At 46.5% G+C, this 16372-nt stretch overlaps 1 protein-coding gene across 1 annotated transcript in view; it reads left to right on the forward strand.

The window, feature by feature from the left end:
* Positions 1-16372, forward strand: part of LOC139232474 (prostaglandin G/H synthase 1-like) — a 165595-nt gene that overhangs the window by 120520 nt on the left and 28703 nt on the right. The window contains exons 6-8 of the mRNA XM_070862722.1: positions 3223-3404; positions 6447-6530; positions 12437-12683. Of these exons, the coding sequence (XP_070718823.1) occupies positions 3223-3404; positions 6447-6530; positions 12437-12683 (513 nt within the window). The remainder of the gene's footprint in view (positions 1-3222; positions 3405-6446; positions 6531-12436; positions 12684-16372) is intronic.

Consider the following 16372-nt stretch of genomic DNA (forward strand, 5'->3'; position numbering starts at 1 on the left):
CCAAGGTGGGAACATGCTCTGAGCCAGAAGTAAGATCTTCCTCCTGGCTCTCGTGTCATTGGCAATGGGGGTGTGGCACCTTGGGGTGCAGTGCCTTGCTCCGGGACCACTGGAAGGCCTCTGCCACCAGTGTTCCTGGCTATCAGCTCCAGGGCCTCCGCCATCCACGGCACATATTCTGTCATGGTGGCGGACATGGTGGCCAGCTGGTGCGATATGCCCCCCATTGTCTGGAGGATCTGCTGACCTATGTCAACACTCATCCTGGACAAGTATACCATGTCCCCGCCCAGATCTGCCACTCGTGCAGCAGACTTACCGTGTCGAACCAACCTCCGCTTGGTCGGCGCCATCCTGGAGACCCCTGGGGTGCCCTGTGGCAAGGTGCTTGGGCCCGGTACCTCCACGGTGGAGGTGGGAATGGCTGCAGGAGCACTAGATGTCATCGGTGTCGAATGGATTATGGAACTTGGTGAAGCAGGCTCCTCAAAGTCGACACTGTCATCCATTGAGAAGGGACCCAGCAGATCCACGGGTGAGAATCGGGGCTCCTCAGCACCAGATGGAGGATTGTCCGGCGAGTCTGTCCCCGTGCCTCCACCTTCTGGGCTCAGTGTTCTTACATGGGGCCGCGCTGCTGGCTTTGAGTACAACATTCCCAATATAAGTGCAAGACATCACATCTGATTTTAATCACTCATTATACTTACAATTCAAATTATATAAATATATAAGTACATGTAAGTAAATTTCCTACTTACTCTGGCGGATACGACAAGGTCGTTCTAGCACTTGCGGCACTTGTTGCCCTCACGCACCTCGTTGGTCGCCGACGAGACCACCTCAGCTATGTCGGCCCATATCTTCTGGTAGGCCTTTGGGATGGGCTTCCCATGCTCTCCCTGAGTCAATTGATCCCAGCGTGACTCGACCTCCTGCATGAAGGAGGCATTTGCCTTGTCCGAGAACCTCCTCGCTCTTTTTTGTCCTCCCAATTGTTCCTCTCCCAGCTCACTGCTTTCGCCAGCATCAGTTTCCACAAGTGCTGTGCCACCTCTTCTATCCATTCCATTGCAAATATTTTTTTGACAAAATCTCGGTGCCAACTATGTTCTTTGTACTCAGTAGTTTTTGCTGTGGGTGAATCTCCCTCCTGCCTCCCACAACAGCCAAACACCCACACAACACACCCACACATGCGCTCAGTTCCTCTCTGCTCCCTCTCTCTCTGTCTCCTCTTATACGCATGTAATAATGACCCCTGACATCCTGAAACGCGGGAAACAAGCGTTGCCATGTCGTTGCTATGGACGCTGACACCTTACAGCAGAATGTCACAAAAATTTTACGCTAACGCCCATTTCAGATCGCTCGAGGTATCGCCTATTTTAAAAAATGGAAAGTTAGGGTTTTGAAAATGGGCGATAATCCGGCGATCTCAAAACCCATATTTACCGCCCACGCTGGAAATAACGCCCATTTTTGGGCGAGCTGCACCATGTCCGTTGTACCCATAATGGACGGAATCCGCATTGTGACTCCAGGGGGAGCTCCTCAGCCACAGGGAGAAGATGGTTGAGGAGAATTCTAGCAATGACTTTTCCAGTGGCCGACAGCAGGGAGATTCCTCTGTAGTTGCCGCAGTCAGACTTGGCCCCTTTTTTGAAGATGGTCACGATTACGGCATGTCTGAGATCTCCCGGCATGCTCTCCTCCTTCCAGATAAGAGAGATGAGGTTGTGTATTCGTGCCAATAGTGCCTCTCCGCCATACTTCAGTGCCTCAGCAGGGATTCCATCTGCTCCTGATGCATTGTTGTTCCAGTGATAACAGCCTCAAATAAAGAGAGAGCAAGGGAACTGAAACATTACAGCAATCCAAATAGGCAGAGGCCAGAGTGAGGGCTTCGGGTGAATAGTAACGGGAATAGCTGGAACAGGTGGTGAGTATTGTGTAACTCCATTGAAAACAACATTCAAACAATAGATTGAGAGTTTGTCACCGTCTTTGATGACTATACAAATCCTGTTTTCTACCTGCTGGTTACGTGTGATTATTCACTCAATTGTGTCCTGTGACTTGTTGCCTTCACGAGGAAACTGAAATTTCAAGCAGAGCTTTTTAAATAAATTTCATAAATATTCCAGAAAGAATTTTTCTCTCTCGCCCTTTTCCTGTGCATTCTCCAGCACGCATACAAACCACATGTTAATAATTTTTTTTCAATTGACCGGGGGCAGTTATCCCTACAAGGCAGATCTGGGTTGAGGGAAATAATAGGCCTGAAATATGGTTTGATACCATTTTTGCAACGTATGTAAGCTCTCTTGACCACGAATGCCGGGATACAGGTTTACACTCTCAACTATTCACTTTTGGGTCCTCATTGCACTGGGAGGAATGCTAAGCAGAGGCTCAGCACTTTCCTCTGGCGACCGTGGGAAAGCTCGAAGAACAGACTGGCTTTCTGCACCCTCTAGTAGCTGGCTGAAGAACTACATTAGAGATGGCTTGGAAGGTGGCCTCCATTGTATGTTCTTGCCAAGGAAAGTGCATGGAATGGTGTGACTTGCATTGTAATACGCAGTCTGTGAATTCCACAATGCAGCTTAGAATGTTGCATTTGCATCATGAAGCAAACAGGCTCAAATAAATCGTATTTACGTCGAGAACATTGGACACTTGCTGAAAGCAAGGCCACAAATTAATGAAAGGGATTTCAAACAAGCAGAGCATGGGTACTTTATAACCATTATCTGAATTATGCTAAAACATTGGGACCTGAAAGATAAATAATTGCAGAGCAATGGAAAAAGGGTGGGGAAGTGGGAGTAGCTGAAGTCCTCTTGCAGAGAGCCGGCATGGGCTCGATGGGCTGAATGGCCTCCTACTTGTGCTGTAACCGTTCTATGATTCTACTCTACGATTATTGTGTTAAAATTCTCAAGCGTATCTTCTATTTTGTAATAATCTATGCTGTCCATGTTATGGAGGGGATGCATTGGTTTGGCCTATTCATGTGTTGCTAACGATTGCCAGCCTGTTTCATGTCACTGATTTGTAGCATTGAAGGATTAATGATTTTGACGTCACTACTGAAATCTTATCAAGTAATAGCTTGCAATTGATTACAGGGAGATTCTACAACAGTGTATATTAGGATAGTAATGGACAATGTGTGATGGCTACATGAATAACCAAGTTTTCTGTGCAACTTTACAGGGTACAAGACGCTTCCTGATGCAAAAGAGTTAGCCAATGAGTTTCTGTTGAGGAGAAAGTTCATTCCTGATCCTCAGGGAACAAACTTGATGTTTGCTTTCTTTGCTCAGCACTTTACTCACCAGTTCTTCAGGACAGATCTCAAAAGGGGCCCAGGATTTACCAAAGCTCTTGGTCACGGGGTAAGCAACACAATTTAAAGGTATTATGTAACCATCTGACCATAGCCATTATAGTAACCATCCGTTTGTAAAACTGAGGTTTGAAATGATGGTTTTTGTGTTAGCTCCTCACATTGTTACGTGTATGTTTTCTCTCTCGGGATGTTACTTGGAGGATTCCTGATTATTCCAAAGTAAAATTCATATTCTTCTAAGAAAGTTGGTGGAACTTTCAGAACTTTTTGTTGATGGCAAGTGCCCATTTGTATTTTTTTTGTCCTTTTCAATCTGCAACATATTCCGGGAGAATGTTGTTCAAGACAGTTAACACAAAGCATCCTGCCATTACAGAGGGTGACTAGATATGAAAAGGATTCAGAACTGAGGTAAAGGTCCTGCAAGAAATCTCCAATATTTATTTAAGACCAAAGGCAAACTGTCAATGTACTAAGACCAAAGACACAGTAGAGCATATCGATGCTTAGAATGACTAACACGCAGGCATTTTCACATTATCCCTTTACACAGGACCTCTATATGCTTTGACAGAGTACAACTTAAAGAAAGAAAAGAAAGACTTGGATTTATATAGCGCCTTTCACGACCACCGGCATGTCAAAGCACTTTACAACTAATGAAGTAATATAAGAGTGTAGTCACTGTTGTAATGTAGGAAACGTGGCAGCCAATTTGCGCACAGCAAGCTCCCACACACAGCGATGTGATAATGACCAGATAATCTGTTATGTTGATTGGGGGATAAATATTGGCCAGGACACCAGGGATAACTCCTCTGCGCTTCTTCGAAATAGTGCCACGGGATCTTTAACACTCACCTGAGAGAGCAGATGGGGACTCAGTTTAACATCTCATTTGAAAGACAACACCTCCGACAGTGCAGTGCTCCCTCAGCATTGCACTGAAGTGTCAGCCTAGATTTATGTGCTCAGGTCTCTGGAGTGGGACTTGAACCGACAAATTTCTGATTCAGAGGCGAGAGTGCTGCCCACTGAGCCACGGCTGACACTAAATAGCACCTAAAGCAAAGTCTCAATATCTTGACTAATTTACAAATCGAACAACCTGACCTGTGTGTCATGGACAACTGGATTTTAGTAGCCATTTTGAAATTTAGTTGGCAAAATTTCTTGTTTTTGAAATTGTTCAGGCCTTGCATTGATTCCATGGGATGAGTGGTGCACTCCCAAATCCCACTTCCCACTGGATGGAAATGGCCACGTGAAAATTTACCCCATTATTTGTTGGCTCTTACTGGGTTTTACCAGAATCCTAACATTGTCATTTTTTTCACCTTTTTGTCTTTTTGAGCCGTTGCATTTAGCTGAGTGCAGTGAGTGTTGATGGATACATTATCCCTCTCTCAGACATTATGGGCTGGATTTTCAGCTTTGATGATTTCGGGGCGGTAATGGTGGCGGGGCGGTAAAGTTAGCGCCCGGGAACAGTTTGTGCCTCAGTCAGTAACATTGGGCAGCTGGGTGGTGAGTCAGGGGTGCAGCGCTAAGGGAGGCGTTGTACACCTCTCTCGGGGCGTTAGGATGGGAAACTCCTGAGCTGGAGAGCCTGGTCGGGAGCACTCCCAGAGACGCCTGGGGAGGAAAAAAATAACCTTAAATAAAAGCCACAAAAACATTCCCAAAACATTGCCTACACCACCACAACACAAATCGCAATAAAAATTAAAAGAACAAATAATGACACTTACCTTAGGAGTCCATTACTCACTTCCCCGCTGTCGGTGTCGTTGCACTGCCTGATTTCCCAGGCATTCATTGCGGGGCACGCTTTGGGGCCTATGGGTCGGGCAAGAACATAAGAACATAAGAAATAGGAATAGGAGTAGGCCATACAACCCCTCGAGCATGCTCCGCTATTCAATAAGATCATGGCTGATCCGATCATGCTGCACACCAGCCCAGCTCTGGTTTTGGTGCAGTTTTGGTTTCCATATTGATGAAAGGATATACTTACTTTGGAGGCAGTTCAGAGAAGGTTCACTAGGTTGATCCCGGGGATGAGGGGGTTGACTTATGAGGAAAAGTTGAATAGGTTGAGCCTCTACTCATTGGAATTCAGAAGAATGAGAGATGATCTTATAGAAACGTATAAGATTATGAGGGGGCTTGACAAGGTGGATACAGAGAGGATGTTTCCACTAGTGGGGGAGACGAGAACTAGAGGGCATGATCTTAGAATAAGGGGCCGCCCATTTAAAACAGAGATGAGGAGAAATTTCTTCTCTGAGGGTTGTAAATCTGTGGAATTTGCTGCCTCAGACAGCAGTGGAAGCTAGGACATTAAGACAGAAATAGACAGTTTCTTAAACGATAAGGGCATAAGGGGTTATGGGGAGCGGGCAGGGAAGTGGAGCTGAGTCCATGATGGGATCAGCCATGATCTTATTGAATGGCGGAGCAGGCTCGAGGGGCCGTATGGCCTACTCCTGCTCCTATTTCTTATGTTCTTATGTTCCAGGCAGTGCTGCTCCACATCGCCACAAAACCAGATGCGAGGATCGCTGCGGGGCGCTGGGGCCCGAGCCCCCGGACGGAACACCTCACTGTCACCATTGCCGCTGCTCTGGGGCGAAGAACGGAGCGAAGAGGAGCTGAAAATCCGCCCCAAGATGCTTTATTACAAACAATCTCAACATAGCCAACGGGTCGAATTGATTATTCTAGATTGAGTGAATGAGGCATGAAAGGGATCCGCCATTCACACTCTGAGGTTATTTTGCATGATAAAAATAGAATCTCTGGGCCGATCTGTCACTTGGAAAGCACGTTGAGCAGGCTTTTTACAATCTAATCACACGCATCATTTCTATAAATGGTCGTGAAAGCATAAACATTGACCAACAGCACTTAAAATTCACCCAAAACTATTAGCACCATAAAATTAAAGAAAACAACTGAAATGGCTTGCTTTTGAACAATTGTTATATGGAGAAAGTTGCTGAAGAAACGTAGTTTATTGGGTGAGTTTGAGTGATATTGATTAAGAAACACTGGCCGAAAGTTAAACTGCTTTAATTTTACCCAGGTGGATTTGACCCATATTTACGGAGACTCTCTGGAACGACAACATCATCTGAGGCTTTTCAAGGATGGGAAACTCAAATATCAGGTAACTTACACAAAACCTTGGTTGGATTTTATCCAAATTACGACTATCGGGACTTTTTGCTGTGGAGCTGATTCATCACCAGAATGGAAAATTCTAAATTAGCTGCGATTGGGTGGTCTAATGCATGGGAGCATCAGTGCCTGGAGTCATGGCATCAGCTGAAAGCAGCTTCAAAATTCCTGTGTCACTGGGTTCCTGAGTTTGGAAGCACTTGAGAGGGAAAATTGGAAGAATATGTTTTTCCGCAGGGCACTTCCGTGGACAGGTGTTGGTTGCTTGGTGGGATTTGATTCTTTCACAAACAAAATGCATATAAATTGACTCATTTCAGATTAAAACATGCTTAATTCGGCCCATTATAACCGGTACGGACACAATGGGCCGAATGGCCTCCTGTGTCGTAATTTTTCTATGATTCTGTAGGGCAAGAAATTCCATTTTTGGTCACAGCGGTATTTTACCGCCAAAAGTACCGCTATGACTCCGCTACCGCTCCGAGGCCTAACATTCGGGATAAAAGGCGGCCAGCGGTAAAAATCGGTGTTGCACGAGGATTCTTGGCGCAAACCACGAGTTTTGTGCATCTTTTCTCCGAGGCCGTTACCGCTGCGAGTTGGGCCGAGGGAAGGGGGGCAAACACCAAAAATAAATTGCAAAAAGCAAAATATTTTTAAAAAATCACAAAACATTCACAAGACACTTAACTATCGAATCACTGCAAAAGAATTAAAAAATAAAAACTTTAACTTACCTTTTTTGCAGGTCTTCATCCCTACCGCTGTTCCAGGGGCTGCAATGCAGGTTTTTCCCGGTCGTTTTTTCTCATCCTATTTAGGGGCGTGCTGCGAGCCAAATCTCGGCAGAACGCACTCTTTCGAATCCTGCACGCCGGCGGTCCGCTCCCCAACGGTATTTAAAAACCGCCAGCGAAAGACTTCACCGAATATCCCGATCCTGCGTTTTTCACCAGAAATGGCAAAATATCGGCAAAAAACCGGGCGCTAGGTTTCACCGGGAATATTGGGGGCGATTTTCAGTTTGCACACACTGGAGGCGGGCAGTGGGCGGTGTCATGCTCCAGCCACACGACGCAGTCAGCCGGAGGCCCAATCAATATTAGTCGGGCTTCACTGACATTGAATCCGGGAGCTGCCAGCACTAATCGCACTCCTCATAGCCAGCTCGCCATTTGGGTGAGCCAGACATCTGGCGGGCTGCGCAGCAGTAGTATCAGGATTGAAAGGGAGCAGTGGTTTATAATGGCAGAGTATGTTGAATCTGCACATGCAGCAGCAAGGAGATCAAATATTGTAAGCCTTTAAGGCTTGAAACGTACAAGTGACTGTAGTAAAATAAGTTCCAGATCTGCTACCAGCTGTCGCTTAATGCAGCTGAGGATGCCTTTAAATACTGCTGGGAATCGCTGGCTCCCGACTTGTACGGCCATGATCTGTGAACAGATTAAGAAGCTGGCAGTAACAACAGAGAGAGAGAGAGAAGATAGTGTCAAATCTCTTAACAGGGTAATTTTACCCAGATTTTCTTGTATTAATGAGGCCCCCACCTATTTCCAGTGGCAGCCCCAGCCTCCTAAATCAAAGTCAGCCTGAAATTAGGCAGACAACCATCGATAAGTCAGCGGGTCAATCCTCCACATGATGTCGATCCTCACATTGTACAGTGTACGAAGCTAGTGACAGAGGTCAGAGTGGGATTGGGAAGGAGAGTTAAGTGACGAGCTACAGGTAGCCGACGGCCACCCTCACGACGAAGGATTTCAGCAAAGCGATCTGCATTTAGCAAGAAATATAAAAACAGATTGCAAGAGCTTCTACAAATATGTAAAAAGGAAGAGAGTAGCAAAAGCAAGTGTTGGTCCCTTAGAGGCTGAGACAGGAGAAAATATATAGGAGAACAAGGAAATAGCAGATTTTAAACAAATATTTTGTATCTGTCTTCACAAAAATAGTGGGAAACCAAGGAGCTAGTAAGGATGAGGAATGTAAAGTAATTAATATCAGTAGAGAAAAAATATTTGAGAAACTAATGGGACTAAAAGTCAACAAATCCCCTGGACCTGACGGCCTACATCCTCGGGTTCGAAAAGAGGTGGCTGCAGAGATAGTGGGTACATTGGTGGTGATCTTCCAAAATTCCCCAGATTCAGGAATAGTCCCAGTGGAACGGAAGGTAGCAAATGTAACCCCGCTATTCAAGAAAGGGGGCAGAGAGAAAGCAGGGAACTACAGGCCAGTTAGCCTGACATCAGTTGTCAGGAAAATGCTAGAATCCATTATTAAGGAAGTGGGAACAGGGCATGTACAAAATCATAATATGATTAGACAGAGTCAACATGGTTTTATGAATGGGAAATTGTCTTTGACAAATTTATTAGTGTTTTTTGAGGATGGAAATAGCAGGATAGATCAAGGGGAACCAGTGGATGTAGTATATTTGGATTTTCAAAAGGCATTCGATAAGGTGCCATATAAAAGGTTATTACACAAGATAAGGGCTCATGGGATTGGAGGTAATATATTAGCATGTATAGAGGATTGGTTAATGGACAGAAAACAGAGAGTTGGGATAAATGGTTCATTTTCCTGTTAGCGGGCTGTAACTAGTGGGGTACCGCAAGGATCAGTGCTGGGGCCTCAGCTATTTACAATCCATATTAATGACTTGGATGAAGGGACCGAGTGTAATGTATCCAAGTTTGCTGACGATACAAAGCTAGGTGGGAAAGTAGGCTGTGAGCTGGACACAAAGAGCCTGCAAAGGGATATAGACAGGTTAAGTGAGTGGGCAATAAGGTGGCAGATGGAGTATAATGTGGGGAAATGTGAAGTTATTCACTTTGGTAGGAAGAATAGAAAAACAGAATATTTTTTAAATGGTGAGAAAGAATTAAATGTTGGTGTTCAGACAGATTTAGGTGTCCCTCGTACAGGTAACACAGAGTTAGCATGCAGGTACAGTAAGCAATTAGGAAGGCAAATGGCATGTTGTCCTTTATTGCTGGGGGTTGGAGTATAAGAGTAAGGAAGTCTTGCTGCTATTGTACCAGGCCTTGGTGAGACTACACCTGGAGTACTGTGCACAGTTTGGGTCTCCTTATCTAAGGACGGATATACTTGCCTTCGAGGGGGTGCAACAAAGGTTCACTCAATTGATTCCTGGGATGAGAGGGTTGTTCTATGAGGAGAGATTGTGTAGATTGGGCCTATACTCTCTGGAGTTTAGAAGAATGAGAGGTGATCTCATTGAAACATATGATTCTGAGGTTGATTGACAGGGTAAATGCTGAGAAATTGTTTCCCCCTGGCTGGAGAGTCTAGAACTAGGGGGCAGCATCTCAGGATAAAGGGCTGGCCTTTTAAGTCTTACATGAGGAAGAATTTCTTCACTCAGAGGGTTGTGAATCTTTGGAATTTTCTGCCCCAAAGGGCAGTGGTGCTCAGTCGTTGAGTATATTCAAGGCCGAGATAGATAGATTCTTGGACTCTAAAGGGGTCAAGGGGAGATTGGGCAGGAAAGTGAAGTAAAGGTCGAAGATCATCTGTGACCTTATTGAATGGCGGAGCAGGTTCGAGGGGCCGTAAGGCCTACTCCTGCTCCTAATCCTTATGTTCTTATTTGGTTTTCCCAACTCCATTCCTCAGTGATGCTCCAGGTCTCAGAGGAAGTCGGAGCATTCAGCATGTGTGGTGTCTGTAACCAGTCAGCACAATCGAGTTTATTAACACAAGTGCTCGGATTTGTCCTGCAAGGTAACTATGGTAACCCTAGCAGTGAACATGCTTTATGCCAAAAAAATGTTTAATTTCCTGATATTAATCACCCTGATAAGTATACAGACAAACATGCCAGATTTTTTATTTTATTTAGGAATATGTTTAGGATCAGCTTTCCTCTTTGATTTCCTCCTTATTAACAAACTGCCGGGAATTCACAAGAATAGTTGGCCTTGAAACGGGATTTTTGAGAATACGATTTTGTTAGCAGCAACAAGCTGTTAGCACCTGCACCAATAGCACTGCATGAACTAATACAGTGAATGCTCTTTAAGATATCTTGCAGTCTGCCATTCTGTCATTGTGCAGAAAATCAAGCACTCCTGCCCAAAAGCCAAACAAAGCGGCTTCTGAGATGTTGCCTGTGGTGCCAGGAAGGCTCACATGGCATGAGTTGGGGATTATCATCCCGCGGAGTGAATTGCGTGCAGTTCTGGCCACCACATTACAGGAAAGATGTGATTGCACCAGAGAGGGTACAGAGGAAATTTACCAGGATGTTGCCTGGACTGGAGAATTTTAGCTATGAGGAAAGATTGGATAGGCTGGGGTTGTTTTCTTTGAAGAGGAGGTTGAGGGGAGACCTTAATGAGGTGTATAAAATTATGAGGGGCCTGGATAGAGTGGATAGGACGGACCTATTTCCCTTAGCAGAGGGGTCAACAACCAGGGGGCATAGATTTAAAGTAATTGGTAGGAGGTTTAGAGGGGATTTGAGGGGAAGTTTCTTCACCCAGAGGGTGGTGGGGGTCTGGAACTCACTGCCTGAAAGTGTGGTAGAGGCAGAAACCCTCACCACATTTAAAAAGTACTTGATGTGTACTTGAAGTGCCATAAAATCTACAGGGAGCTGGAAAGTGGGATTAGGCTGGATAGCTCTTTGTTGTCCAGCACAGACACAATGGGCCGAAATGGCCTCTTTCCGTGCTATAAATTTCTATGATTCTATGATTGCAGTGTCGCTGCAGATCTTTCTGGTTCAAGTTCCAGCCTCAGGCAGAGCTTCCTTGTTAGGCCTGACAGTTGTCATATACTGCTACTCCAACACGGTCAGGTAGCTAGAGGGAGCCTGTTCCCATTGGCAGAAGGGTCGAGAACCAGAGGACACAGATTTAAGGTGATTGGCAAAAGAATCAAAGGCGACGTAAGAAAAAACCTTTTTTTATGCAGCGAGTGGTTAGGATCTGGAACGCACGGCCTGAAAGGGTGGTGGAGGCAGACTCAATCTTACCTTTCAAAAGGGAGTTGGATAAGTACCTGAAGGAAAAACAATTGCAGGGCTATGGAGAAAGGGCGGGGGAGTGGGACTAGCTGAGAGTCGGCACGAGCTCGACGGGCCAAATGGCCTTCCGTGCTGTAACCATTCTATGATTCTATGCTAAGTCTGTTGCAGTGCCCCACTGTCTGGTCCATGAGCTGTGTGATGTGTGGCTCTTTATGCTCCGTGGCCACCCTCCGCTCCTCTTCCTCCACTGCAATATGCCACTAGTAACTGCTCATCATCATAGGCAGTCCCTCAAAATCGAGGAAGACTTGCTTCCAATCTAAAAGTGAGTTCTCAGGTCCAATACGAGAATTGCAGTCCCTGTCACAAGTGGGACAGACAGTCGTTGAAGGAAAGGGTGGGTGGGACAGGTTTGCCGCACGCTCCTTCCGCTGCATGTGCTTGGTTTCTGCATGCTCTCGGCGACGAGTCTTGAGGTGGTCGGCGCCATCCCAGATGCTCTTCCTCCACTTAGGGCGGTCTTTGGCCAGGGACTCCCAGGTGTCAGTGGGGATGTTGCACTTTATCAGGGAGGCTTTGGGGGTGTCCTTGTAATGTTTCCTCTGTCCACCTTTGGCTCGCTTGCAGTGAAAGAGTTCCGAGTAGAGCGCTTGCTTTGGGAGTCTCGTGTCTGGCATGCGGACAATGTGGCCTGCCCACAACTTCGAAAATTGTTCTTTGTTTTATTTTTAGTCGACAGCGGGTATAGATGCAGTGTGCTGCTGATATCGCTGAAATACATTATTGTCTTGCTTTTTGCTTTTTATTGAAGTGTCATTGAAGAGTTAAAAATCAACTAAGTAAAGGAATAAAAGGGAAAAGTTTAATTATTTGATTTGCACATTAAGGTACTGGATGGAGGGGTCTTTCCTCCCTCAGTGAAGGATGCACCCATCAAAATGAAATATCCAAGCACTTTACCAGAGGGAAAACGCCTTGCCATTGGCCACGATACATTTGGCTTGGTACCTGGACTGATGATGTATGCTACCATTTGGCTTCGAGAACATAACCGAGTCTGTGATATCCTGAAAGAAGAGCATCCAACTTGGAGTGACGAACAGCTTTTCCAAACCACTAGGCTCATACTTACAGGTATAAAACTATCATTTTATCTCTCGCTTTAACAAATTGTACATGCATTGGTTTCCGTACCCAAAATCTGGGGCTCTGGTGTTATAATATCGGACTGCTTCCAGATAGCATTGTCTCTTAGATTGTTTTCTTAAAGGTGCTTCTCACTCAGAGGGTGGTGAATTTTTGGGCTGGATTTTGGGCTGCTTGGATTTCGGGGCGTTAATCGAGGCGGGACGTTAAAGTTAGCGCCTGAAAATTGATTGCGCCTCCAACTGCAAGTTTCAGCGAAAATGTAAGTTGGAGGAGCATTGGTGTTAAGTCAGGCATTACACAACGTACTTTGCGCGCCGAGCCGAAACTTTCGGCGGTAAAGAAGTTTAATTATTGTTTCGTGCCCTGCAACATAACGTTGTATATTGCATGGGTTTATTTTGGTAGTGGTTGTGACTTTGTTGCAGTAAAATTTAGGATTACTCATTTGCCATTAGGGCCTTGTGTATCATTCCAATGTTCACCGGAGATGTGCCTTTATGAGGGCACATAGCGTGTCCAGGCTTAGCTCCATCCCTCAGTTTCCTCCATTTAGGAGCTGGTCCATTACGAGCTGGTGACATGTGACTCTTGGTCCAGCAGCATCTCCATGCTGCCTCCCCCGTGGGTGGTGTGGCTATCCAATGGGGGCCTCGCCAGGCTCCTCTTCATAGTCCTCCTCCTCCTCCTGAGGTGGGCCTGCAATCCCCACTGGCAATGCCTGGCCCCTCATGGTGGCCAAGCTGTGCAACATGCAGCACACCACAATGAATTTGGAAACCTGTTGAGGGGAGTATTGAAGGCTGCTTCCAGAGCGGTCCAGGCATCGATCTGCCTGTAGGAGATGACATATCTCTGTCAGCACTTCCTTTCGCAATCGCAGCCTTCTCACACACTGCTCCTCAGAGAGCTGGAGGTATGAGCGTCGGTGCCTGTAAACCCATGGGGGGGTAAGCCCTCCTCCCCGGAAGTCTTCAGCCTCTCATCATCCATGGGCCAACCTGGCCAAGAGTCCTTCCTCTAGCTTAACGCCGACTGGCAATAGCGCGGAGCATGATACACTGGCGAACTAGTAATGCCCCCATTAAATGTTCTCACTGAGGTTGTAAGGACACTGTAATGTCAGATAAAAGTGAAGTTTGCACGCTGGAGCTTCACGCAGCATTATGTGAACAACCGTTGTAGTCAATGTGATCTGCGATGTAGGATTCTCATCCCTCCATTTAAAAATGCTGCCAATACCGCCTGCTGCACCCTGGGACCGCCCATTTCTTGGGGTGGGTGTTAAATGAGGCGTTAAGGCCGAATATTCCATCCGGGGCACTAGCGCAGCGTTGCACGACAGTTGACATCATCATCACGCTAAAAACGGAGGACAGGACGGTAAGTTTTTGCGCCGGAGCAAACCAATAGCCGAATCTTCCGGCTGGGCGGTAAATCCTGGATGCTCGGCATAACGCCCAAAAACAGCATTTAACGCCCCACCGGATGCAAATGAGCCAAAATTCCAGAAGACAGAGATCGATAGATTTTAGGATATTAAGGGGAATCAAGGGCTATGGGGGCAATGCAGGAAAGTGAAAGTAGAAGATCAGCCATGATCTCATTGAATGGCAGAGCAGGCTCGAGGGGCTGAATGGCCTACTCCTGCTCTTAATTCTTATGTTCTTATGTTCTTATGTTCTCAATGTCATCTTTGACATCACCAACAAGAAAACCTCTTCACGGTCCATGGTTCTTCAGATTTGAAGGGTCTTCTCATCTGATCATGGGTTACCCGATTTGGTTGACTGCTGGGCACTTGTTTGTTGTTAGACATTCTTCCTATTGAGGGAGTGCAGCGAAGGTTCACCAGACTAATTCCAGGGATGGCTGGTCTGTCATATGAGGAGAGACTGGATCAACTGGGCCTTTATTCACTGGAGTTTAGAAGGATGAGGGGGGATCTCATAGAAACGTATAAGATTCTGACGGGACTGAACAGGTTAGATGTGGGAAGAATGTTCCCGATGTTGGGGAAGTCCAGAACCAGGGGACATAGTCTTAGGATAAGAGGTATGCCATTTAGGACTGAGATGGGAAGAAATTTCTTCACGCAGAGAGTTGTTAACCTGTGGAATTCCCTGCCGCAGAGAGTTGTTGATGCAAGTTCATTGGATATATTCAAGAGGGAGTTAGATATGGCCCTTACGGTTAAGGGGATCAAGGGGTATGGAGAGAAAGCAGGAAATGGGTACTGAGGGAATGATCAGCCTTGATCTTATTGAATGGTGGTGCAGGCTCGAAGGGCCTACTCCTGCATCTATTTTCTATGTTTCTATGTTACCTTGGGGGCTGAAATTTCCCCATTTTGCGCCTTCCATTAGCGCCTCTGGAGGCACTAATGGGGCACAAAACTGTTTTCGTCTGGGTGCGGGGGAGGAGGGTACTACCGGCTCCCGCACAATTGCCCAGGAGTTAGTACCGCTAGCGTCCCAGGCCGCTGTGTGTGTCGACCCCTTTCCGCCTCACGGATGAAATTGGCGCGTACTCCGCGAGGCTGCCGTGAGCAATGTCAGCATCAGACTCCTGGGTCCCAAACCAGGCCGACATCCGCTTGCAGGTTTGGCCGGCTCACCGGTCGGCCCGACTTCGGCCTCCGTTACCTGGTGCGGGACACTCCATTTGGGTGGCAGGCTGCGGCCTCAGAAGCACGCCGCCCTGTTGGCCCAGTGAGGCCATCACAGGCCCGGCAGAGTATGCAGCGGCCCCTCCCTTTTAATGGAAGGGGAGGGGCCGTGGAAAGGCATCAGCGCTACGTGGAGCAGGAAGTCCTGCCCCGAGCCGGATACCACACCGAGTCGGGGCGCTGGGGAACTTCTCCCCCTTGGTCTTTCCCTCCTTCCATTTTTAAGCCTTGTTAAATGTGTTTCCTTGCCTATTTTTGCTCACTAGATGTAACTAATCTCTTTATACATTTTTGACTTTAGAAAATGAGATGGTGCTGTGGATTAGCACGCTGTCCTTTTAAGAACTGTAACCTTGTCCCAAGAGGAATACAAGATTATCAGGAATGGATTGCAATCATGGATCTTAGTCCTGTTACCTTTTGGTGTCAAAAAAATAAAACACACTCTGTGAAGGCAATGGCCTAGATATGAGTTGTAAGTGTTTGGAATAATTTAGTGGCTGGGGAAACAGAGATAATAACATTACAACAATAATAAAGATGCAATGATATAGCACCTTTAACACAGGGTAACATCGTAAAGCTCTTCACAGAGGTGTAATCAATAACTGGACACCAAACCAAAGAAGGGAACATTAGGAGGGGTGACAAAAGGCTTGGTCAAAGAAGGGTCTTAAAGGAGGACAGAGAGTTGGAGGGGTACAGGGAGAGACGCTGAAGGCACAACCACCAAGAGTGGGGTTGGTGGTTCAAGGCACTAACCCTTGTACATGGCCTTCTTTGACCTTACAAAGGCCTTTGACACTGTTAACCGTGAGGGACTATGGAGCATCCTCCTCCATTTCGGCTGCCCCCAAAACTGCTCCACGGCGACATGCAAGCCATGATCCTGACCAACAGATCCAATCCACGTCCGGACCGGGGTCAAGCAGGGCTGCATCATCGCGCCAACCCTCTTCCCAATCTTCCCCACTGCAATGCTTCATCTCATGCTCAACAAGCTTCCCGC

The sequence above is a fragment of the Pristiophorus japonicus genome, chromosome 20, assembly GCF_044704955.1.
Source record: "Pristiophorus japonicus isolate sPriJap1 chromosome 20, sPriJap1.hap1, whole genome shotgun sequence".
Lineage (NCBI taxonomy): Eukaryota > Metazoa > Chordata > Chondrichthyes > Pristiophoridae > Pristiophorus > Pristiophorus japonicus.